Genomic DNA, 24,858 nt, shown 5'->3' with positions numbered 1-24,858 from the left:
CCGGACCCTCATTAAACCATAATCCTCTCTTTACCAGACCATTTTTTTAGTCCCAAAATCTGTCACACATTTTCTCTTTTTTTAACCTCAGTAAACCAGAACCCCTCACTTCTGGAAACTGGACTCTTTTTTCAGCCTGTAATCACATACTGACAAAGAAATTGACCTTTATGAAACCAGACGTGAAAGTTTTAGGCTTGACGCCAAAATCAAATCACACATTTTTTAACATGATTAAAATTAAAATTGCAATCATGCAGCTGTGAAATCCCAATCAGAAGCGAGAAATGTGTATCGGCTAATTACTCATTGTTCTATTGGTACTGAAGCAAAAAATCCAAAGTTGACAATCATGCCGCTGTTGTTGGGTTGAATGAATGACAAAAATAGGGGTCAGGTTAATTGTTTGTTCCTTTATTACTAATGTGCTTTATTGATGCTCGTGTATCATGTACTGGTAATTACAGTCAGACAATACATTATACAGCATAAAATTGCCTTATGGGTAAAACCTCAGTATACCCAACACCCCTCTAAACTGGACATTTTTTCCGGTCCTAAGGGTGTCCAGTTCAAAGGGGTTTCACTGTACATGCAATTCTAAATTGTAGGGTTTGTAACCTCATGGGGAAATGAATCTTTTTTGATATCCCACACTTGTGGCAAGAAGAATGAATATTTCTTTGTTGAACTTCCCTTACCTAATAATTATTAATAATAGTTTTTATACTTGATTGTGACTGTCTATACTTGTGCAGTTGAAACTTTTGATTCTTAATTGATTGAATGGGGGATCTCGTATTTCTTTGGATTTTTCCAAGCGTGGTTGGAAAGAGCAAAAGATTTGCTGATGGATTATGGCAGCACTCCATGCATGCACAATTTGCACAGAAAGCTGCCATCTTGAACACATTTTATGTGCACTTAGGTGCTGCTATTCCTGTGGCTGGTACTGTACATACCCTTTCCCTTTGTTCTTGCTCTCGTTCCTTTCTCCTTTTAATCTGGCGCATTAACATTGGATATGGCATTTTCTGACCCTTTGGTGCCTACAGATATTGTATACACTGATTTAAGTAAATCAGATAATCATACAGTTGTTCCATGCAAAGGTTTTTTTTTTTTTTTTAACAGCAGGCAAACCTCCAACTGAGTGCTTCTGAGTATACAATCAGGAATCTAATGTTCTCATAATTATTATGATCATTTGTTTAGTGGAACATGCTCAAGGATAGGAAACTGTGTTGAACATTTGCTTGTAATTGACCTTAATGGGGCCTGCCACTAATGGAAAGAATTATGTTGTTAAATGAAAATCATTAGAAAGATTTTTACACCTACTTTCCCGCCAAGTGACTGAGCTTTCCAGTCTTCATATTTCCTTCTGTCTTTTCTACTAAGACCTGTCACACCTACAACAAACATTTTATGAAAGAGCACATTAAAAAAGAAGAAAACCTGCCCCAATGAAGATAATAAAAAAAGTATTTTTGAGGCCAACACAGCTTTCCATACTTGTCCTTTACTCTTGTTGACATGTTTTTTTTTTTTTTTTTTTTTGGTTGACAATTTTCAAAAAAATGAAATTTCTGTGATGCATTTAGGTTGAAAATGGGCCTCTGAGTGTCCCATGAAAATACATAGTTGACACAATAAATTACCAATAAATCCCTAAGAGTGACTAACATCTAATTTCTCCCAACAATATCACCCCTGAATCACATATTAAGATCAGAAGAAGGAAATGATCACCAACTAAAGAAGCTCTTGACTGTTAAACAAATTCTCCTTGTCAGCACCAAAGGAAAATGTATAGAGAACAGTAAAGAGAATATGCATACTGATATTAGGGTGTAAAGGATTAACATATTAAGTTGTTTGACACCCAAATCACAAATGGAGGTCAGGTGCTCAAGGGGCCTAAGGGCTGCAACTGCAGTTGCACTCAAGGCACTAGAACACCTGGCTGGCCATAAACAAGCGTAGGTAAACCACCTGAAACCATCTGAAACCCCCAGGGAAACCATCTGAAATTACCTGAAAACATCTCGCAACAATTTGGAAACAACATGAAAGCACCTAAAAAATTATGGGTAACATCAGAAAATAAGTGTTAACAATCGAGTTTATCCACAGGGAGCCCAGCTTACGGATATCGTTTATAATGCCCTACAGTACAGAATAGGCACCACAAACAGGTCTTCAAAGAAACATTCCATTGTTCTTGTTGAAAACACACTCAGTTAGCTCTCCGAATGGCTGGGAGTTGCACAGGAATATGCGAATTCATTTCTTGACAAAGCACTTGCGTGACAATAACAACATGTGATCACGAATGCAAAGAAGAAACTCTTTTAAATCGAAAGAAATTCGTGAAGTTTTTTCAACGGGATCATGCAAATTATATATGAAAAAGCCCAGGAAGGCCTGAAGACTTTCAAACTTCCTAAGGAAATTTTGAACATTGTGTTTCTTTTTAATCAGAGACGAATTTATAGCGTAACCTAGAATTTCACTGACTTTGTTTTTGCAAAAGAGAAATATATGTGGATTTTTTGCAAGGTATTTTACTGCAAATGACAGAATATAGCTGATGAATGGTGGCTTTATTTTCCACTGCCTAAGTAAATTGACTAGATAGTTGAGATTTTGAGAAAAAAAAGCCTAAAGCCCAGTTTGTGGTGCCTATTCTGTACTGTAGGGCATTATATACGATATCCGTAAGCTGGGCTCCCTGTGGATAAATGCGATTGTTAACACTTATTTTCTGATGTTACCCTTACTTTTTTAGGTGCTTTCATGTTGTTTTAAATTGTTTCGAGATATTTTCAGGTAATTTCAGATGGTTTCCTTGGGGGTTTCAGATGGTTTCAGGTGGTTTCATCTGTGGTTTCAGATGGTTTCAGATGGTTTCAGATGGTTTCAGGTGGTTTCAGATGGTTTCAAGTGGTTTCAGGTGGTTTCAGGTGGTTTCAGGTGATTCCAACTTTTAGTACCTACGCCTGGCTGGCCTGCTCAACCTGCAACCCAACCACAAGCCCCCCACACTGAGCCCCAACAAGCACCCATCACACTAGAGCCAGAAGGCTTGGTGGAAGAGAAAATAGGGAGACAAATAACTAAATAGATAAATAAATATGTGAACAAATAGAACCCACTAAAACCCCTTTACTAAATCAAAATGGGAAGGGAGGGAGGGAACATTAAGAAGCTATCCTCATGGATGACAATGCTATGCCAACGTACAGCCAACACAATGCAAGTACATGGGCAAATCAACACATGCACAGATAAAGGTAACTGCTGGACACAGCCCACCCCAAGCCAGCAACAGCTACAAAGTAGCTACAATGCTACAGAACGCACACAAACGCCAGGCAAATGCTAACAGAGTGCTAATATGCTAACAGTACACCAGCAAAATGCAACAGACCAGATTTGCTCCTAGTCGTTAACTATGTTAAATTCCATCAATCAGTAACAATATTTTAAATAAATGCTAGTGGTAGGTACACTTAAGTACTAAACCAGCAAAGTGCAGCTTTGAAGTTGGACACAGTATTACTGAGATGCAAAATCCAATTATTTTCAATAAGTTGCAGAGTGAGGGAGTTAAGATTACAACCCTTTGATTTTAACTATTGGGCTGCTTCACTGAATGACCCTGCTTCAGCAACAAAGTCTGGAACACAATCGAGACACCTATAACCAAACATTTCCAAAGAAAGGACTCAGAAACAACTGGGGTAACTACAATTTTTTCTCAGTCTGAGAATAAAAAAATTCATGAAAATACAGTCCCGATATCATTGACAAGCTTGAAAGAATATGTTGATAGTAAAAAAGAGTCTCACCAAATTCTTTGACTTCCCTTGCAATGGATTTAAATTCAAGGTCACTGAGGTCTTCCCTAGATTCGAAAATGATCCAAAATAAAAATAATTTCACTTGAAGTCCTTATCAAAGACCTACCTGTATAAATTATTATGTAACTTGGCTGGTCTACCATAAAAATGCAACCACCAATTCTTTGCACAAAGAACTGTCACCATTCACATTTACCTTGTTGACCTTCTTTTAATTTCCACCTGTTTTCTTTTCCCCTACAAGAAAAAAAAAAAAAATTAGAGACTGAGCTTGCTAGGAATAATAACATAAAAAAAGACTTAAAACAAAAAAGGGAATTTTCATCCCAAGTAAAAAAGATACCAATGACAAATAAGAGCCTTTTTTTTTCTGCTTTCAGCATAATGCACCCTTTGGCTAGTAATTGCACATCAGAGATTGATCAAAGGATAATAGGATTTGTAAATTGAGCAGCTGGTGTGGGTGGGTAGGGGAAGATTTGTAGGTGTGTTACGTAATATACTGTCAGGGTGGGGAGGGGGAGTTTTGCAGCTATGTCATGCATTACAGTGTGAGGGTGGGAAAGGGGAGTTCTGTGTGGGTGTGTGTGTGTGTTGTGTTTAGTAATAAAGTGCAGGGGTGAGGGGGTAAGAGCTCTGTAAGTGTGTTATGTAATACAGTGTTGTTGTCACTAAGTAGCAACCTGGATGACTAATGAAATGATCTTTGCAGACATAAACACAGCAAAATTTAAACTGCAGAAAATGAAGCCAAAACCCGAATCTAGACTTTGAAAAGGCTTGAGGCCATTGAAGCCAATAAGCTATAAAGATGTGAACTAGGTACTGTAATGAAGGAGCCATTGACAAATCGAAAGAACCTAGTTAGAAAAAAATCATTTAGAATTTCCTCTGTCAGCTATACTAGCACCATTCCATGACACTTTTTAATTAGTAATTCATGATACTCTTAACACATACTGGTTGTAAAAGTTTCTTCTTTTTTAACTGCTTCCCTGGTTCAACAAACTCAATCTCTTTTGGAGGAGGACGATTGGCCTTCTTTTCAGCCAAGGAACCTTGCAAAGGAAAATATATTCACAAATTTACACTTGGAGCTTAGAGGAATTCCCCCTTAAAAGGGGCCAAGGACTAAATTCAAGCATGGAGACTTTGATCACAACTTTTTATAATCCCTATTAAAAACTGACTTGTGTACAATATAACATAGAAGTTATGGAGTTTCGAGTGAAAAGAGTAAACTGTTGCAGAGATTGTCAAAACTGAAGATGATTTGGGAGTTTTGAGGAATTACCTTCCCTAATTTTTTCTTAGTAGAAATTAACCCTTTTTTTCAGAAGTTTCTACAATAAACATATTTTTTATGATAGTCTTTTCATATGTGATATAGATTCAATTATTTTTCTTTCATCAATCTTTTATCATCATTGTTATGATCAGGCCAAAAGATCCCTTATTGGGGAGTCCTAAAAAGACATAAATTACATATTGTTACATGTGAAATTCTATATAAGCTCATACATTTTTAAAATTTATTTTAATAATTAACTCCTACACGAAGGACAAATATTTCCATTTTGGGAGGCTTGGATTTTGTAAGTTAGAGAGAAGTTTGCATCACTAACTTTAAGTCTTGTGGTGAATAACTGGTGAAAAATATTAAGTATTGTTAAATGAGACCTGAGATCCTACCTAGTGACGTGGAGTTGTATGATTTCTCATGTTTCTGGGTACCAATTCTTTTCCTTTTCAGGGATTTCTTTTGGGAACATTGCCCAGGAATCTATAATTATATCATTATTAATATCAAGTAAAACCAAAAATTGCATCGTTATGATATTTGTACGCTTAAATAGCACAAAGACTGACAATTTGAATTACAAGCAATGTTTTTTCTTTTGTAACAAAACTGTGCAAGTACAGGGCTGGATGGCTCTTTCTGGACAAGCTTACATCAACCCCAGCTGGTCCTACATGCTTTAGCTTTCGGCACGACAAAACAAGCCATATGATAAATGCATGATGCTTTCCCGACTTCAGTACTATTAACCACAAACATAAGAGATTTTGGGTAAGTTACTGACTGAGATGAACAAATTGAGATGCCTCAAGTTTTCAGTCTGGTTCCTGAGCTCAAGTTTTCATATGCCAAATTTGCCTGAGCAACAACTAACATTAAATAATCAAGCCAGCTCACTTTCCTCTATGTAAAACACCAAATCCAAAACTTGAGAAAATTAGTACAAAGAAATGAAAGCTTATGGTCTTCAGATTGTGGAATTACACCAGTCCATGAAGTATAGGAAGAAGCTCCTAAAAAAATTGCTCTGCGAGCAACAGCACATTCTCTGGTGAAATTGACGACTCCATAGCTTGCCACAAGCTGACCTCAAAATTCTATACGACCATGTGAACATGATCTAGGATTGCTGCTTAACCACTAAGTATAAAGCTTTTGTTGAACCAACCTGTTCCATAATCCAGATATATCCTATTTCCTTGAACTTCCAATCTGAATCTTTGCCAAGCATTCAATTACCTGATAAAAAAACCACTGTTAATAATTATTAGCCAACGGACTTATTTTGATTAAACTGATTGACTACCCCTAACTATATCACTGGCAGTGTCCACGGGTAAAATAAAGCAAATCCTACTTTCAGATTGGCAAAATGAGTAGGTAAGATGGGCTTGTGATTTCCCAATTTGATCCTGGCGAGAAATTGCACTTACAGACAATTACAAAGTTTGAAATTTTTGGACAATGACAAAACCAAGAAAACCAACCAATTTCATGCCTTCAATGTGCTAAGAACACAGTAACCTGTTCACTTTCTTTCTCAGCACTTAAGAAATAGACTTGTCAGTTGTTTTTATTAAAGCAAAATCTTTTCGCTATAAGGTAAATCCCTTATTGACCATGCTTGTTCAGTCATAATGGCCGGATGTTAGCCTTACTCTTCTTGTGCATTTTTATGGACCTCACTTTTTTGTAATTGATAAAGTCTGTCTCCATCCAGAAGAGTGAAACCCTTTTGCTGTAAAATAAATCCTTTATTGACCATTACTGATCGAGCTTGCTCAGCCATCGTAGCGAGATACAGCCTTCTTCTTTTCAGAATTTCTATGGACTTTGAACTCAATATCCAGCCGTCTCGACAAACACGTGTTGACCACCCATGGTTACAGAATTTATTCATGGTTACTCATTTTTCAAATGTTTGCAAAGCATCATCCTGCCCACAAAAATGGCAAATTTGATGCCCTTCTTTGTCAGAAGTTCTGGTTCTTCTGAGTGGTCTACTTGCAACTCACTGATCTGGTTATAAGCTTTGGCACAAGCAGGACTGATAGGTAAGTGCAAATCTTCTACCTTGTTAAGGTTTTTTGTTTGATGAGACATAATGATCGCAAAATGGCACATTTTCTAATTTATTTAAAATCAAGGAGAAAATCAGGCTTCATGCATACAGAGCACTATGCCATTGATCTCTTTTAAAATATTTATCTGTGTTTATCATCGTTAGAGTGTATGGTTGAAGTGATATATGTTTGTTACACCCTTTTGATCCGAAATTACACAGGTATTCGCCTAAATTTATAGAGATTTGTCGTATTGTTATTTCAGATGACGGTCACGTCTTAGCTTGGTCGAGTCTTTGGTCGAGTCTTCGTTGTATCTTTGTCGAATTTAGGTACAGTTTTAGTTGTTGTTGTTCTCCAGTTTCCGTTAACCGCCCCTCTGGTTTACGTGATTTTCCCCTGATCGATCGTTGCGCAACGTCTATATTATAAATAGTATTTTAACACAACTCGTTCCGCTGGTGTTAAAATAATGAAAGCATACGAACCCTTGTGAGACGACGCGAATGTGCTTTTGCAATGGCTCTCCGAAAAATTAAAAAGCAACGAGGATGAGGACGATTTAAGTTTGATCAGCCACGACGATGTCTAAAAAAGAGTCAATAATAATGCACTTTGCGAAAGAAAAGCGATCATGTGTGTTGTGATGACGGCTCTGACATAACAGGCTTCCCTGTCTCCTTTTGCAGCTTGCTAAATCGCAACATTTAATAGCCCTATCTTAAACCACAATTAATCGGACTTAACGACTGGCGGCCACAGCTGGTGACACGCGGAAAGCAATGACTCACTTCGAATTGCCTTTCGTCACTTCTAGCGTTACCAATCATCGGTCGAACTCGCTCAACACCCAAGCTGGAAAGAGTCTAGTCTTCAAGATACGTTATGAAACGCGACTTGTAGTTTGATGATTAAAGTTTAGCGACAGAGATTTTCATAATCCTAGATCGGAAAAAATAAAGGGAACGAATAGAATTCTTCGTTAAAACCAAAGACTTTTTGTTGGTAGTTACCTCACCTCCAAATCCCGTGAATCGACGAGACAATCATTCACCGCCGCCATCATGGATGGGAAGTAAGGAACCTGGGGCTCGTTTCTCAAAAGTCCTGCTGGTAACTTAACGGGCCCAAAACGGGCCCATAAAGCTGTTCTGTTTTCATTCAAGATGGGATTTCAAAACTTTTGAAAATGATACAATAAAACTATCAGCTAAAGAAACAAAAAGGATTGGTTTGGGTGCCAGAACCTGCTTTCCTATCAAATTTTGATTTTAAAAGATGGCTTCGGGTCCGTTAAATCACCGGGACTTTCGAGAAACGGGCTCCTCGCGGGGTGTGAACAAAACCTGGCCTAGGCCATGGCCTACCCCAGCCCTGTGGCCTACCCGGTATACCCTATGGCCTACCCTATGGCCTACCGGTGGTCAGATTTTTAAAAGCATAGCATTGCTACAAACCTTTCGACGTTGTCCTGGGGACTATCTTACCAACGACTTTCTTCTGCTGTTCTTGCGGACAAATAAATATCCGATAAATATCAGTTGTATTGTATATCTGCCAGTGGACTGGGCAGATATACAGGCTTACAGGATGTCTGGGGAGGATTCGGACGCGAGGTCTGTAAAGTAATAAATATTTTCATTTTAAGAAGTGCCAAATAATCTAGTCTGGCAAATCCGGCAGTATTCTACGGTGGCCCATAGGGGACATGACACATTTTTTTTATCGCGCGATAAATAGAAATTATCGCGCGATAAATGAAAAATTATCGCGCGATAAATGAAGATTATCGCGCGATAAATGGAAATTATCGCGCGATAATTTATCATTTATCGCGTGATAAATGGAAACTTGTCAGGTCACGTAATCGGCTGTCATGCATGTTGTTTCCGTGGACGACAATGACTGCCACAGTTGAGGAGCTATATTTTGAGGTCAATAGTTCGTTTTATTCATGTAAAAAGATCATTTAGCAGTAAGTTGCAATACTTCGACATATAGCTCTGAGAATCATTATAGTTAACCTTGATTTTGTGAAGTCCGAGCCCGTGGAAATTTTGTATTATTTATTTATATTTTGTGATAACTTTTTGATGATTGCATGACTTACACTGTTGTGTTACACTAAAACCTTGAAATAAACTTTCATCAATTTGCTCATCTTCCAGTCTATACTATATGCCCTCTAAATTTATTTGTCATTGCTCAAATATTCTGGAAGTTACGGAGGTGAAGGGGGCGGAATTCGCTTCCCTCCCCGGTCTGAAAAGATTGAAAATAGCTCGGGCCGAATAGGGTCAAATTACTTCGTGCACACGAGTAGTTACACAATGCTCATAGGCTTTTAAAGTATCCTCAATTTCGCACAGAAATGCAAACACAGTAACTTTGACACATATGTCACCAGAACTGTCGGTCCTCTTTTGCCAGAAAGGCCTTGTACACAAAGAGAGGGTGGCATTAGGGACACATGAGGCTAGGTCTTCAGGTGTAATTTATTTCCCTTCGAAAAGAACATCATACAAGAACTGAACTAACTGTTGTCGATGAGATAAACCAGATCCACGAAAAGGTTACGGGCTTCTAGAGCAGTTGAAGGTACTTGCAACTGTTGCTCTTACATAATTATATCAATCAATTCTCTGCATTCCTCCAAACAATTTGTGGGGCTTGTCCAGTCGCAGCATTCGCTAACAATCACATCAACGTCATCTAGGTCAACTTCTGTCCGGTAATCCGTTGCATTTGTACATGCAGGAACAGTATTGGTTATCACCAAATGCACCAGCGATTAAGAATTGACTACAGTCTTGTTGTCCAGAAGGAGACCGTACGAGTCATACTTAAAGAATTGGATCCTGCTGGCGTACAGTCACGATCATAATGTGTTTTTTGTTTGGAGGAATGCAGAGAATTGATTGATATAATATTTGATAGAATATTTGAGCAATGACAATGAAATTTGAAGGGCATATAGTATAGACTGAAAGATGAGCAAACTGATGAAAGTTTATTTCAAGGTTTTAGTGTAACACAACAGTGTAAGTCATGCAATCATCAAAAAGTTATCACAAAATATAAATAGATAATACAAAATCTCCACGGGCACGGACTTCGCAAAATCAAGGTTTACTATACTGATTCACAGAGCTATATGTCGTAGTATTGCAACGTACTGCTAAATGATCTTTTTACATGAATAAAACGAACAATTGACCTCAAAACATAGCTCCTCAACTGTGGCAGTCATTAGAGAGCTTTAGATTCGAGTACGAGAACGAGTACGAGTACGAGTTTACTAGCGTGCTCACATTGCGCATGCGTAGCTCTGCGTGACACTGTCACGGAAGCGGGAAACTCGTCGTCCGCCGCTCGTCGACAACGAGATTTTGACCAGAAGTCGTCCTCTAGAGAACGAGTTTCGAAAGGTGAGTATTTTGTATTTTAAACTTATCCTAGTCTTTTTCTAAGTCAGCAAAAGCAAACTTAAAGCCGTATACAGAGGTTTTATCGAATTGAATGTTATTACAAACCCTGATTTCATTCGTATTTGATACTTTTTGGTCGACCTATTTTCACGAAATTCTGAGGTCTACACACGTAAACAACATATCGCCAGTCGAATAAATTTAAATTGAAAAATGAGAGCCTTACAAAGCACTTTCACCCTTTGAATTTTAACCATACACGAGGGATATAAACAGTGAATTGTTGTGATGTGGTTGACACTTTCCCGACTTTCTTCAATTCGTAGCGATAGCGAAACGAGAACTTTTTATTTGGAAAGGAAACACGAAACTATGCTTCTCAGAGAAGTACAAGTTGAAGAGCCTCACAAGTACTGACCAGATTCAAAAGAGAGAGGTATATCTTGGACGAAAATCGCCGAACACTATAATAAAACCTTGAACACTGAAACATTTTATTAGCTTCTCATAATTATTGTCATATTAATACCATTATATTTATGAAATGAAAACTAAGGAAGAGTTTGTATGGTAAAATATCTGAATACATTGTTTTTACATCTTTTTTAGTTGTATCATATAAATGTACTGTATTATTATTACAAAGTCAGTTCAGCTGTTTTGAAATTAAAAATTATACATATTTACAATTTTGATTTTCTCAAGTAAATTAATTTAGATTTGAAAATTCTCCATAAAGGAAAAAAAATTGATGGCCATGGATCCACATCCCATATTCATCAATTACTCCTTTCATTGCTAACTATACATAGAAATTTACAAGCAGAAAATATAATTACAATTATAATTTGGTTCACTACTTCTCTTTTATCTTCTCATCACTTTGCCAAATTGCATTGCTTAAATGTAGCCATGGTTGGTACTAACTATGATGTAGCAAATCAAGAACTTTAAACCTGAAAATAATCATCTAATGTAGGAGGTTGAACATCAAAATAGGTGCTTGTAGTTGATCCATATAAGCAGGTACGTGCATTCCAAAGCAGAGCACACACTGAATACATTACACCCACTGGACTTAATCCAATCTTTAAGTTTTTCTTAAAATCTAGGAAAGTGAAGTATGTGACTATCTTGCTTAACACCCACTCCACAGCTTCCCTGACTTTACTTCATCCTTTAAGATGAATCTGAGTGGATAGGCGAGGTCGCCATATATACACAGTGGTTGTCCACTGGTATCAAATGAATGCTGCTGAAGGTTATGAAGGAGGCCAAACATTCTTAACATACCAGCATCATGCCTTTTACACTCTGAAATGAAAATTTATAGAGTAAACATACTTGGATTTATATCAGTAGCTAGTGTTATAACACTCTTGTAGCTGCATTACAGCAGAACGATGCAAATAATCGTATTAGCTTACCAACTGGTCCATACAAATTGGCTATTAAACCATTTGGCGCAAAAAATGATTGAAACTTTAGGGCATGTACCCTTTTGTGACCACTGGGTACACGCTGGTTCTCTCCTCTGGGCGACAAATTGGGCGAACTATCAGGTCTACAAATCCCTAGCAATTCTCAAGAGCTGTTCCCTTTCCATGGACAGCAAGAGCAAAGTCTTCCAGATGTTGGCTACTCAGCCAGGGTTGATCGAGATCTCTGAGCAAGTATCCATGGTTTGTGTAAGTAAAGCTGATCACCTCGTTGAAGATTAAGCTCAGCTCAGGCACTGAACAAAGCGAGGAATCATATCCGAGAGACGACATGGGTAAGAAAAAAGTTTCAATAAAATCAACAGTCCTTTCGTTCCTGAACATACCGTGCCATTGGCACAAGTAAACATTTCTGGAATTGCTAATGCCCGAAGAAGGAGAGGCAATCCTGTGATGACAAACCTGAGCTCGGCTGCAAACTCTTCAGGAGAAATGGCGTCAAAAACATCGTCAATTCTTTCATACTGCTTGTAAGGATGTTGCCTCCCATCGTTGTGATTTCATAAATCGCAAAGGAGGTAAACGGATGCTAATAGGATAGTTATTTTGGCTAAACATGGCGAGATTGTTACAGTAAAACCCTCGCACTCGGATCGATACATTTGTTTAGAATCTAAAGTTACAATTTTCGTCAGCACGACTACGAGTACGAGATAGTAGTGCCAGATCTCGCGCGGTTAAAACTCGTACTCGTACTCGTTCTCGCACTCGAATCTAAAGCTCTCTATTGTCGTCCACGGAAACAACATGCATGAAAGCCGATTACGTGACCTGACAAGTTTCAGTTATCACGCGATAAATGATAAATTATCGCGCGATAATAAATATTGAGATACAATGAAATATATGAAGTTCATATATTTTGTACTGCGGTATTAGATACATATGATGCACGATCCTCGCAGTAGATAGCGCTATCTAAGCAATAGCGAAAATCAGACCTGAAAAAAATCAGGCCTGTACGGGATTCGAACCACTGACCTCTGCGATACTACGGCAGCGCTCTACCAATTGAGCTAACAAGCCAACTGGGACCAGGCCGTTAAGTTGGTTCGAAACCCGTACAGGCCTGATTTTTTTCAGGTCTGATTTTCGCTATTGCTTAGATAGCGCTATCTACTGCGAGGATCGTGCATCATATCTTTCTAATACCGCAGTACAAAATATATGAACCTCATATATTTCATTGTATCTCATTTATCACTTTCACTGGTTTATTACGCATCAACTTAACGGCCTGGTCCCAGTTGGCTTGTTAGCTCAATTGGTAGAGCGCTGCACTAGTATCGCAGAGGTCAGGGGTTCGAATCCCGTACAGGCCTGATTTTTTTTCAGGTCTGATTTTCGCTATTGCTTAGATAGCGCTATCTACTGCGAGGATCGTGCATCATACGTATCTAATACCGCAGTTCAAAATATATGAACTTCATATATTTCATTGTATCTGATTTATCACTTTCACGGGTTTATTACGAATCAACTTAACGGCCTGCTCCCAGTTGGCTTGTTAGCTCAATTGGTAGAGCGCTGCACTAGTATCGCAGAGGTCAGTGGTTCGAATCCCGTACAGGCCTGATTTTTTTCAGGTCTGATTTTCGCTATTGCTTAAATAGCGCTATCTACTGCGAGGATCGTGCATCATACGTAAAGCCACCTATGTTACGTTATTCTAGAAGATAACAGCTAAGATGCCCGGATTGAAAGTCTTTCTACAAGCATATTGCAGTGATGTAGAAAAGCCACTACGCCAAGCTTTGGCGCAAGAGTTCGAAAGGTCTGTTGTCTTTCTTTGTAAGAACCACGTCAAGCAAAACATTCAAGATAAATGTTTCAAATTACAGGTTTCCCAGGTAGTCACCAACTTCATTGTTAATGACATCTTTGGCTCTGAAGGCCTTGTGAACGCTTCCAACGAACGTCTCTACATAAGCAAACTGGATGAACTGAAACAGAAGTGGGACGACTTAGAACTGGCATATACGAGAAGAGAGCCGCGATTTTCATCATATTTTCTCAAGCGCAAAGCAGACGAAATTTGGAACCACGTGAGTGCGAAAGTGTCAAATGATGCAGGATTTGGCGACGAGGTGCAGTGTAAAAATTGTCTCCGAATCTGGCAATGCAGTAATAAAGCGCTGGCAAAATTTTGAATCAAAGGACATGAGTACTTTTGTCGACGATGTTAAGGAGTTGGTTGCCAAACAACGAAGTGACGTACAGAGAGCTTTCGTGGGCCTCCATCACTGTCCTTACATCGTGCGACCAGAATTTCAAGATCACGTGCAATCATGCGAGGTCCTGGATACCACTTCAGAGGAGCGTGGAAACATCATCAATTCAGTGAAGGTTGTTGTTGACCCAGTGAGGTATAATCAGGTGATTAACTATCACACAACCCCAATGTTGCCCCTTGGTGTATTCGCGGAAGGAGAAGAAACTGGTGAAGAAAGTGAAGGAGACAGTCTCCCATGTATGATGCAAACTACCCCCTCAAGTTGTCGAGACGAGGAAGGACAGGTATTGAAACCCATGCCGTTAAAACAGCCAGAAAAAAAGGCAGATGGATTTTCCGTAACAGATTGCGTTGAGAATCTCCTTGATACTTTCACTGGGAAAGATATCAAAGCACTTGCAGACAAGGCAAGCAAGCTTCAAAGTGATGATGCAATTCGGAAAGGTTTTGACGATGACACATACTTTGTCAAGAGTACTTCTACATCTCAGCCACATGTTGTCAAAAGGGTGCCAGGATCTCGAGATGGTGCTGGTTACTCATGCGACAAAGAGTGCCTTGGATTTGTTTCGCGTAAAACATGTGCACACACCGTAGCTGTGGCTCATTACAGCAGCAACTTAAAGCAATTTGCTTATTGGTTCAAGAGCACAAGACGTAATCAAGACAATCTCACGGCGTTGACAACATTTTCCGTTAACAAAGCAGCAGGAAAGAAAAATCCCAATCATCAGACCAGACAACGCAAGAAGTCGCCTGATGTGATGAAAACAATGGCATCGTGCACTAACACGCTCCGTGATGCTCTGGCTAACACTGTCACTACACAAGAATACTCAGCTGTTGCCACATCAGATTTGCGCATGACCATAAGGAAGAGCATACCTCCAAAGCCCTCTGTCAGTCCCACAACAACCACGCCCTTCAAGTTAATTGAAATCAAAGGGAAAGTACGCAAGTGTGCAGGCTGTGGAGGAGATTTGAAGAATGGTCCTGCTGAGTACACCAAGGATGACTTGGACGAGCTGTTCTGTGTTCGCCACAAAGAGCATGATTATGTTTGGATTGTGAAGCATCAACTCTATAAAAAGACATTTGAGAACAAGCATTTTCATGTGTATCGCAATTGCTTAGTGGGACGGAATCCTGGCTTTGACTTCACACATGTTCAGATGTGTATTTCTTAAAGTCTCTCTGCCCCTCAACTCAGTTTCATTAAGGATAGGTTGAGTAGCCTGTCATCTTAATACTTAAAATGTTCGTACCGTAGTACTGTGTTTATTTATCTCAAACGAACGTCGAAAACTCGAGCTCATACATTGGCCGCACGGCCTCGGTCAATGAAAGTGAAAGTAAGGTTTTCTGAAAATAACAAACAAAGAAGGCATCAAACTCTAAATACCTGCCTGAGCGACAAAAAAAACAAATATTAACTCACCGAACTGTTCGCTTAAGCCAACGAAAGACACAATAACGCCCTTTCTAAAACTCTCTTCAATGGATAAAAAAACTAAACAAACATCCGCAAACCCGAGCACATGGCGATTCCAGCCAAAAGTCATGTGACCGGCAAAACCTCGGACTCCCAAGGTAGTCGGGAGTGACATAAAAGCATAGACTTTCATGGGGTGACAAGAGTTGCAACTCTCTCATTTATTGTGTAACCGTTCCACTTGATTGCACAGTTCAAACTAGTATAAATAATGTAAGACAAAAGTTTTGAAACCTTGTGAGCCCTATTTTTAATGGAGCTCATTTACAAGGCAAGTTTCCATTTTCAATTTCATAATAATTATTATTAAATCAAGAGTGGAAATGCTCAAAAGCTAAAAGTACTCGTAGTGATGGAATCTAGTTTCCCCAATAATGGTTGTGGTACATATAGATATTTTCATATTCCCAGAAGTTCGTAGATTTTCTTGATATTTCACCAAAGCATGAAGAACTTAACCCCTCCCTCCCCTCAAGTCCAATCATCAATACAATACAATCAATAAAGGAGTTAAACAGTGTTAAGAAGTCACCTATGTCACCTGTTTTCGAGACAAGCTATTACAAAGGTAAATTGCTTAAACGACTCAAAATTTGCGTTTGTCTGTGTTAATATTTTTTGCATAAGTAAGGATGCTCTAGTTACAGTTAAGAAAGATTATTATTATCTTTTTCGAGGAAAAAGCCAATAATTAATCATTAACTAACCTTGGGACGTTTATTTTGCAATTTAAAAAAAAGAAGAAAAATATTAAACAGATTGTTAAATTTATCAATTAGTATGTGTGTTTTATCTTTTTGAAACAATGTCATGCAATAATTATAATATAGTATCCCAAATGAACTTCCTGTCGCACAGAGAACAGCTAATACACCACTTGAATTGTTTTGCTACCATGCACACTTCATTAGGAAAAGCAAGTAAAGTTTGTCCAATGGTTATGACGGCGATGCATGCGTGTCCCGGGGTGCTTGTTGCGAAATCAATACTCTACAGCAGTAAAGAGGCAATTAAAAAATTGGCCTGGCTCGTACTGTTTGCGTTTTCTTGCCTGAACATTTTGTCCCATATAACACCGTTCTTTACATTTTTACACTTGCGCTCCACTATATGTTATCAAACTGACAGCCTGTATCGTAAGGCCGCCATATTGGATATCCTAAGTGACCACGCAATATTGGCCCCTCCTCTCCCCTCCCCCTTAACCTACCATTATGGTTGAGTGCCTAGGTGGGGAGGACAGAGTTAGGATGTTTCGAGGCTGAGTGCTGTATTATTTGTTCTTTGTCGTTCCCTTGAACGTTGAAAATCGTGTTAGTGACTTTTTAGTATACCCTTTTAGTTGCATAGAATTGTACGCCAGCGTACTCATTCAACTCCTACTGATTTTATTTTTTATGTTTTTAAAAATCTGACCACCGGTAGGCCACAGGGTAGGCCACAGGGTAGGCCACAGGGTAGGTAGGCCATAGGGTAGGCCACAGGGTAGGCCATGGCCTAGGCCAGGTTTTGTCCACACCCCCCCTGGCGCCTAAATATCGTTTCGATTATGGGTATAAATAAAGTAGCTTATAGATTGCCTAAAGTGATAATTTACTCCTAGGAACAGTTAACCATGGCAAACACAAGCACTCAATTGCAACCACCAGAGTTAGATGCGGGAGTTAAAGTCCTAAAGAAAGAAGATCTCTCGCTGGAGACAAAGCCTTGGAAAGACATCAAAAAAAAAATTCTACCAGTCGATTTTCTTTTAATGACGGTAAAGGACTTTGAATTCCTAGGCTGTTTGTCTTTTCTTAGTGATCTTGAGAAGAGTTATCAAAAAAATCTTGGCTACGTACACTTCGGAGCTGTCGGTAATGGCGAGAAGAAAATGAAGGTTGCAGTGCTGCAAAGCGAAATGGGCTCCAGCACTACAGGGGGTTCACTGGTTAGCGTCCAGAACGCGGTCCCAATCTTAAAGCCAAAAGCTGTCTTTTATGTAGGTATCTGTGCCAGTTTGAATGAGAGGAAAGCTAAGTTAGGTGATGTGGTCGTAAGCCGAGAGTTAGCGACCTACTCCTCCATAGAACAGACGGAAAAAGGGATTGAGGATCGAAACCAGAAGGTTCCTATAAGAAGGAATCTGTTGAAACTCATCCAACATATTGGAAATGGTTGGAAACCACCTTTAAAGAAACCAACTGATCTGGAAGTGGAGGTACGCAAAGATTCCGTATTTCTGAGTGGGCCTGAGGTGGTTGATAGCAAAAAACGACGTGATGAACTAATCAGACGTACATCTGTAGCTACAGCTATTGAGTGTGAAGGGGAAGGTAATGAACGGTATAGCTACTTTTATTAGATCATTCATATCTGTACAAGGCCTCGTTTGGCAATCTGTCTGTCTGTATTGTCTGTTTGTCCATCTGCCCGTCAATCTGTTTTCTGTCTGTCGCACATGCTAGGATATGTTTCAAAGCGGAATTAGGTGTGGATTTACCACTATTTCACACTGATTCTGTAACTCGAGTTTTAATCAGGACCATTGATGGTCAATTGTAGCCTGCTGTGCTGGTGTATTTTGGGCGCACGAGTGCACATTTTCGTATTAGGCCGCCATCTTACATTTAGTAACTATGGAGGATTGGGGCGAGGAAATATTTGCCGAGGGAGGAGGTGTTAAGTGGAAAAATGGCCAATGGGGGAGAGGGAGGGGAAGGAAAAACTATTTTTTCCTTCCCCTCCCTCTCCCCCGTTGGCCATTTTTCCACTTAACACCTACTCCCTCGGCAAATATTTCCTCGCCCCAATCCTCCACAGTTACCAAATCTAAGATGGCGGCCTAATACGAAACTGTGCGCTCGTGCGCCCAAAATACGCCGGCACTGCAGGCTTGGTCAATTGCCATCAGGAGTATTTTCAATTGCACTGTGCTCAAAAATCGTTACTTTTCACCTGCGTTCCGCTGTCTTTTTTCCTTGCTTGCTTCCCACCCTTTTAATTCAAGCAGTTGTCTCATCCAATTCCGTTACCTTCTGTGTATCTGCCTGTCTGTGTGTGTCTGTCTGTGTGTGTGCCTGCCTCACGGTGTGTGTCTGTTTATATGTCTGTCTGTTTATGCCTTTCTGTCTGCCTGATGTACAACTTAGCATAATCTATTTCTTTCAGTGTAGCTTAACTGCAAGGATAACTTATTTTCCATTGGCTGATTTGAAGTGCCGAACTAAAAACCGCTGTCTCTCCAGTGTTTCTTAAATACCAATGCTTCTCCTTTAGGACTTCTCGCAGCCGCCCATGACCTCGACATTGAATGGATCATCATTAAGGGCGTTTCAGACTACGCGGATGGAAAAAAATCCCAAACTGACTCTTGGAGACCATTTGCCAGTATCATGGCAGCCTCTGTCGTTGCACATACTCTGAAGGATGTCCATGTTTTTAAGTCCTGGCGTAACTATGAAGGTGAGTGTACAGTTATAATTGGATGACACAGTAAAGGGAAAGGGAAAGTCCGTGACCAAACTCTATGGATGTTTGTATTGAGACTTTACATGCCAAAACAGGGGATAGCGTTGAAGGTGCGCTCTGATTGGCAACTGAACCTCCGAATATCCTTTGCTATTCACCTCCGAGCAACGCGCGTGGAATTTGCGCCCGAAATTGTTGAAATCGTTGGAGGAATAAAGGAGTTTTTTTCGTGCTATGTTATCTCACTGTTTTAAGATATACTAGAAAAACTAATCAGTTATTAGGTTTGTGGAAAATCCACGCGCAAGTTATTATCACCATGACAAGGTTCTGCTGTTTAAAATCTTTTAAAACTATGCAGCCTTTCTAGCTATGACTTTGGTAGTATTGGAGGTTACTATGGCAAGCGATCCTCATCACCAAACTTCCCCATAGGCGTGAACAAACATTTACCCAGATCCACAAATAGCAAATAGAACTTTCTTCTGGGCCTCCTTTATATAATTTTATAGCCCTTTTCGGAAGCCTACAACCTCCAGACTTTTAGCCAGTTGTTTGTGCTTTGTTAGATATATCTTTTTGCTTTAGCACTCCACCTAAAACTCGATATCAAAACGTTGTTACTTTCTCTTAACCGGTCGCCATTTTGTTGTGTCCGTGACGTAACTGTCGATCGATTTAATGTCAACGTTCTGCACTCAATTTTGACTTTTTGCACTCAATTTCAACTATTGACACTGTTTGGGATAAACTGATGCGTTCTCGGCCAATGAGCATGCTAACATTTTTGTACAGATCCAGGGTCTGAAATCAAACACGGGATTTCAAAATTAAGCGAGAGCGCAGCGCAAGTTTGATCATGGAAATCACAAGTATGATTTCAGACCAAAACTGCACGAGGAGAAGTTCAATTACCACTTCACTACATCCATTTTAAATTGCAATTTCAGACCAAAACTGCACGAGAAGTTCAATTACCACTTTACTACATCCATTTTAAATCGGAAAATTCAGTCGCTCGAATAGAGGAATATTTTAGTCTGTACAAATATAATTTTGTTCCAGTATTGAACTTGTTTGCAGAAAGTGGACAATTATTTTGTCTTTCATTTCACTGCACTGCAATCCAATCGGTTACTTTAAACAAGCCTTGAAATCTGATTGGTCGTTGTGCTAAAGGTTTCTCATTGGCTGGGAAAAAGATCCAGTTTAGGGCAAAAAGTGGTGCGATTCGTGAATAAATGGCGCCGATGAGCAATGGATTTAATAAATTAAGTAATCAATTAAGTAATTATTTAACCAAAAAATGCTCGTTTTATCCCTTGAGTTGATAACGTAAATTAGCCACCATAGAGAGAGACTGACAGAGTCACTGACAAATTAAGTAACATAAAGGTACTCTAGGAAAACTGTTGCTGGATACAAAGGTGATTTCTGTCATTTTTAACCCAAACCTAGGTGCCCTGTTAAATTATTTTATTTTCAAGGATAATTGAAAGCGTCACATTTAACGTCTCCGTTAGTAAATCATCCACTGAAATACGAATTACAATATGTTTTTCTGAAGTGATGATTTCTTGTCGATATCAGATGAAGATGATTCGGATGATGAAGACAGTTCTCCCCGAAAGAGACGACGGTCGCCATCTCCTTCTTCCAGCTCAGACTCTAAAAGAAACAAAGGGACAGCAGGTGGTAATGTTTTTTAACCATTAAAAGTTTAAACCTTTAAGATCTTTTGAGTACAATGTCGAAGAGTTAAAAATGTAAATTGATTGCTCAGAAGTTTTGTAGTGGAAAGATCTCCCCTACATTTTGTATTTGTGCCCGTAGTACCAAACATTACGGCAAAAAAAAAAAAAAAACACCAATTTGCCAGAATATGACGTGTCTAGGAAATTAGACATGATTCAATTTTGTCTATGGAAACCCAATCGAATGCTAATTCGAAAGATTTTAGACTGTACCGGAAAAAATGAAAGTAATTCACAAATCAAAACTTTTTAAAATTGCAAAGGGGTTTGTTTGTGCCAACGAACAACGCAAGGGAGCATCTTGGAGAAATTTTAGTAGGGGGTATGCGCATGCCTGGGAGAAAGATAAGTCCCCCGCGTATCAAAAACGCTCCGCCGCCTCTGTGACTGAGGAAACGTAAGAGGGAACAAGTGAGGAAGAAAGAAAGTGAAAGGAGAGAAGGGAGAGAAGAAAGGAGGAAAATACAAAATAGAGATTAAGGGGTTCAAGATGAGTTTTTCGTTTTGGCTATCTTTAAAATTAGGAACGGGGAACGGGGGAACGGGTACGGGGAACGGGGAACGGAGAAACAGGGAATGAGGAACGGAGAATGGGGAATCTTTAAAATAAGGAATCTTTAAAATCGAGAATCTTTAAAATGGGCATAAAAGCGGTAATGTTAAGAATGAGAATTCTTTAAAAGGGAGAACTTTAAAATAGGCTTTAAAAGTGGGAGACTTTGAAAGCGGAAATCTTTAAAATGAGGAATCTTTAAAATGGAGGAATCTTTAAAATGGGGGAATCTTTAAGGTAGGGAATCTTTAAAATGAGGAATCTTTAAAATGGGGATTTTTTAAAATTGGGAATCTTTAAAATGAGGAATCTTTAAAATGAGGAATCTTTAAAATGAGGTATCTTTAAAATGGCAAATCTTTATAATGGCGAATCTTTAAAATGTCGAATCCGAGTTAAAATAGTGAATCCGAGTTAAAATGGCCAATCATTGAAATACGGAATCTCTAAAAGGAGGAATCTTTAAGATAGGGAATCTATAAAATAGGAAATATTTAAAACAGGGATCTTTAAAAAGGGGAATCTTTAAAATAGGGCATCTTTGAAAGCGGGAATCTTTAAAACGTGGAATCTTTTACAGCGTGCAATGAAATAGGTCAAGTGTATGAGCGGTCTGTGGAAAATTTGCTCTTTTTTTTACGAGTGAATCCAGTAAAATTCATGACTGTTGACAGTAGTAAACTACACGACAGTGGAAATTCCACTTCCAGGTGATAGTTTGCTCGGCGAAACAATTTTGTTTTCAGCTTATTGCAGTGGCACTTGACAATTATTTTTGTTTTAATAGTCTGAACAGTAAGTCAGGCATGGGCCTTTTAAGCAATTATGACCGAATACTCTGATCTACATCGTTTTCCGATATCATCCTGCGGCGTTCCTTTTTTGGGCGACCGGTGGAAGGGAAAAAGAGAACGCCTAATACAAATCCTACACGAGTCGTCTGCCCGTATTCCAGAATTTGGCATTTTGTTGTAAACATTAAGGGATTAAACAGAGACATTTCAACTTACTATTCCCCTTCCCTAAAAAGTAAATATGACCACTGACCATTTTAAAAATTCAAAATTTTAAAGAATCCCTATTTTAAAGATTCCACATTTTAAAGATTCCCGCTTTTAAAGATTCTTTGTTTTAAAGATTCCCCATTTCCCAGTCTCCATTCCTCCGTTCCCCGTTCGCCGTTCCCAGTTCGCCGTTCCTCGTTCTCCGTTCCCCGTTCCTCGTTCCTCGTTTCCCGTTCCCCGTTCCCCGTTCCCCGTTCCTCATTCTCCATTCCCCGTTCTTTATTTTAAAGATACTTTTGTTTCTATTTTTTTTCCAGCGCAGCGAGGTCCTTGCGTCGTCGTGAACGAGAGCCTTATATTTTCCCGTACGGCCTGACCTTACTCAGTCAATAAACATTTTATCACATGATCACTGATCAAGTTATGAAAATTCGAAAAGTTTTTTTCAACTTAAGTAGGACGCAATTGACTGACACGCGCGGGAAAACTACGAAAAATATTCTACGATCAACCCCCCCTTTATTTTTTCGACTCAGAACAAGAAACTCACAATTAATCGAGAAACATCACCTATTTTATCATTCTTGTTCACTGTTGTTACCCGCTTTTTACGGCAAAAGCGAACAATGTCGCCATGGAAGTACACTGCGGTCAGACAGCTTTTTCCGGACCGGTAATGCGCGAGCGGGTCCGGACGGGTCATATACATGATAAAACAATTTTTTTTTTTTCACGTGTAAAGATGTCACGTTTTCGTGCGAAAGCTCACCTCGTATTTCATTGCTGTTTATGTAAGAAATCACCTTTCGCCGTGGATGTTTGTTATTTACCCTACAGCACCCCTTTTCTAATTAATTCTTTCCCATTATTATCCTTAGCTTTGCCGATTAAGACTGGTGAACCATCTAAATACGAGTTAGAGACTCTGTCCCAGAAACTTGGTAACAAATGGGAAAACCTAGCACGACGACTGGGATTCGACCCAGACGGCCAAATAGATGCTTTCAAAGAAGACAATAAAGGGCTGGCAAATACGGCTTTTAGTATGTTAAGGGCTTGGAAACAAACAAAAGGCAAAGATGCTACTTACACAGAGTTGCACCATGCCTTGTGTCACCCTTTGGTAGGATGTAAACTTCTAGCAGAAGAGTTTTGTTGCGATAAGAATGCAGGGAATGGCTCTGTTTAGTCTTCTACTGCAAAAAAATGGAGGCTCTTTTAAATGGCTTCATCAACCTTTTAACGTTTGTTTTCCATCAATCTAGTACTTTATCGAGCATCTCTGTCAACAAATATTCGTGCATACACAGTAATTCATTTTTCTTGCGCTTGAATACAGGGGAAAACATGTACTCTTGTTTCTTTTTCTATTCAAGAATCATTCTTTTAATAAAAACAAAATTAGTGTTAGAATTCGGTCCTATGTTCAGAACATGTTTAGAGCAATCCCAGCCTGAAGCTTCTTTGCTCCTCACACCCTGACATCAGAGTGCATTTTCTCTTTACCTTTCTCTACGAATTTCCTGTAGAACTGACAAAGAGAATATTTTAAACAATCAAGAGCTTTTCAGTCCACCTACATGACCTTAATTTTTCATTTAGGAGTGATGCTATAAGGAGAAAATAAATGTTGGCACTGTTTTTGTTAAAGGATTAATCGTTGGTAGCGAGCGAAGAATAGTTTATGAAGGTTTCACCTCATTGCAAAGTCCTCCCTTGCAACCTTTGCGAGGTCGTCGCCAGAAGTAAAACATATCAAAGATTGGAACAGAAGTTTATCCTAATGTATAAAACTTTACATGGCATGACACCTGATTATCTGAGATCAAGATTTGAAAATCGTGACAGTGTAAGTGCTTGTCGTTTAAGGAATACCGAAAACAAATTAGTTCTTCCACAACCTCGAACTGACTATCTCAAGAAAAGTTTTTTTGTACAGCGTAGCCCAGTTGTGGAACAACTTACCTGTAGACCTAAGACAAGCGTCTTCGCTGACTGATTTCAAATCGAAATTAAATCGCCCCAGTTTAAAGTAAGATCTTAATTCTAAGTAAATGTTAGACACGGCCTCCATGAAAAGCAGAATTTTTATTTATTTCTTTTATTTGAATTGTTATTAAATGTTATTGTAGTTAGATAGATAGGTTTACTAGTATGGATAATTAACTAAATCAACTGATGGAAAAACCGTGTATAAATAAAGTTATCCTATCCTA

At 39.0% G+C, this 24,858-nt stretch overlaps 3 protein-coding genes and 1 long non-coding RNA gene across 9 annotated transcripts in view; 2 read left to right on the top strand and 2 right to left on the bottom strand.

The window, feature by feature from the left end:
* Positions 1-8,402, bottom strand: part of LOC111341914 (40S small subunit processome assembly factor 1) — an 11,821-nt gene extending 3,419 nt beyond the window's left edge. The window contains exons 1-8 of one of the 3 annotated variants that reach the window (XM_088755661.1): positions 8,248-8,402; positions 6,335-6,405; positions 5,559-5,649; positions 4,827-4,924; positions 4,063-4,103; positions 3,855-3,910; positions 1,342-1,412; positions 963-1,049 (exon numbers count right to left, since the gene is read on the bottom strand). In XM_088755661.1, the coding sequence (XP_088611787.1) occupies positions 963-1,049; positions 1,342-1,412; positions 3,855-3,910; positions 4,063-4,103; positions 4,827-4,924; positions 5,559-5,649; positions 6,335-6,397 (507 nt within the window). In that variant the 5' untranslated portion in view covers positions 6,398-6,405; positions 8,248-8,402. Of the gene's footprint in view, positions 1-962; positions 1,050-1,341; positions 1,413-3,854; positions 3,911-4,062; positions 4,104-4,826; positions 4,925-5,558; positions 5,650-6,334; positions 6,406-6,852; positions 7,006-8,242 lie in introns of those variants that run through there. The other 2 variants (XM_088755662.1, XM_088755663.1) reach the window with 2 other exon arrangements.
* Positions 7,061-24,858, top strand: LOC148735825 (death domain-containing ATP nucleosidase-like). Of its 4 annotated transcripts, none has more exons than XM_088755656.1 (6): positions 7,061-7,220; positions 7,495-7,561; positions 17,491-18,196; positions 19,140-19,325; positions 20,922-21,023; positions 23,521-24,858. In XM_088755656.1, exons 3-6 carry the CDS (start codon positions 17,497-17,499, stop codon positions 23,829-23,831), a joined length of 1,299 nt encoding a protein of 432 aa, XP_088611782.1. In that variant the 5' UTR covers positions 7,061-7,220; positions 7,495-7,561; positions 17,491-17,496; the 3' UTR covers positions 23,832-24,858. The 4 variants fall into 4 exon arrangements, with proteins under 4 accessions (XP_088611782.1, XP_088611781.1, XP_088611783.1 ...); XM_088755655.1 differs by having other exon boundaries at positions 17,485-18,196; XM_088755657.1 differs by lacking the exon at positions 7,495-7,561 and having other exon boundaries at positions 7,069-7,220; positions 17,485-18,196.
* LOC148735827 (uncharacterized) lies at positions 11,128-12,882 on the bottom strand. Its single transcript, XR_015999487.1, has 2 exons — positions 12,085-12,882; positions 11,128-11,971 (listed from the first exon to the last, which is right to left on the bottom strand). It is a non-coding gene; the product is annotated as an uncharacterized LOC148735827 (long non-coding RNA).
* On the top strand, positions 13,317-16,652 carry LOC148735826 (uncharacterized). Its single transcript, XM_088755654.1, has 2 exons — positions 13,317-13,930; positions 13,998-16,652. Exon 2 carries the CDS (start codon positions 14,221-14,223, stop codon positions 15,574-15,576), a length of 1,356 nt encoding a protein of 451 aa, XP_088611780.1. The 5' UTR covers positions 13,317-13,930; positions 13,998-14,220; the 3' UTR covers positions 15,577-16,652.

Source organism: Stylophora pistillata, chromosome 3 (assembly GCF_964205215.1).
Source record: "Stylophora pistillata chromosome 3, jaStyPist1.2, whole genome shotgun sequence".
Lineage (NCBI taxonomy): Eukaryota > Metazoa > Cnidaria > Anthozoa > Scleractinia > Pocilloporidae > Stylophora > Stylophora pistillata.
The sequence above is the reverse complement of the archived record's forward strand: the minus strand, read 5'-3'. Positions and strand labels throughout refer to the sequence as shown.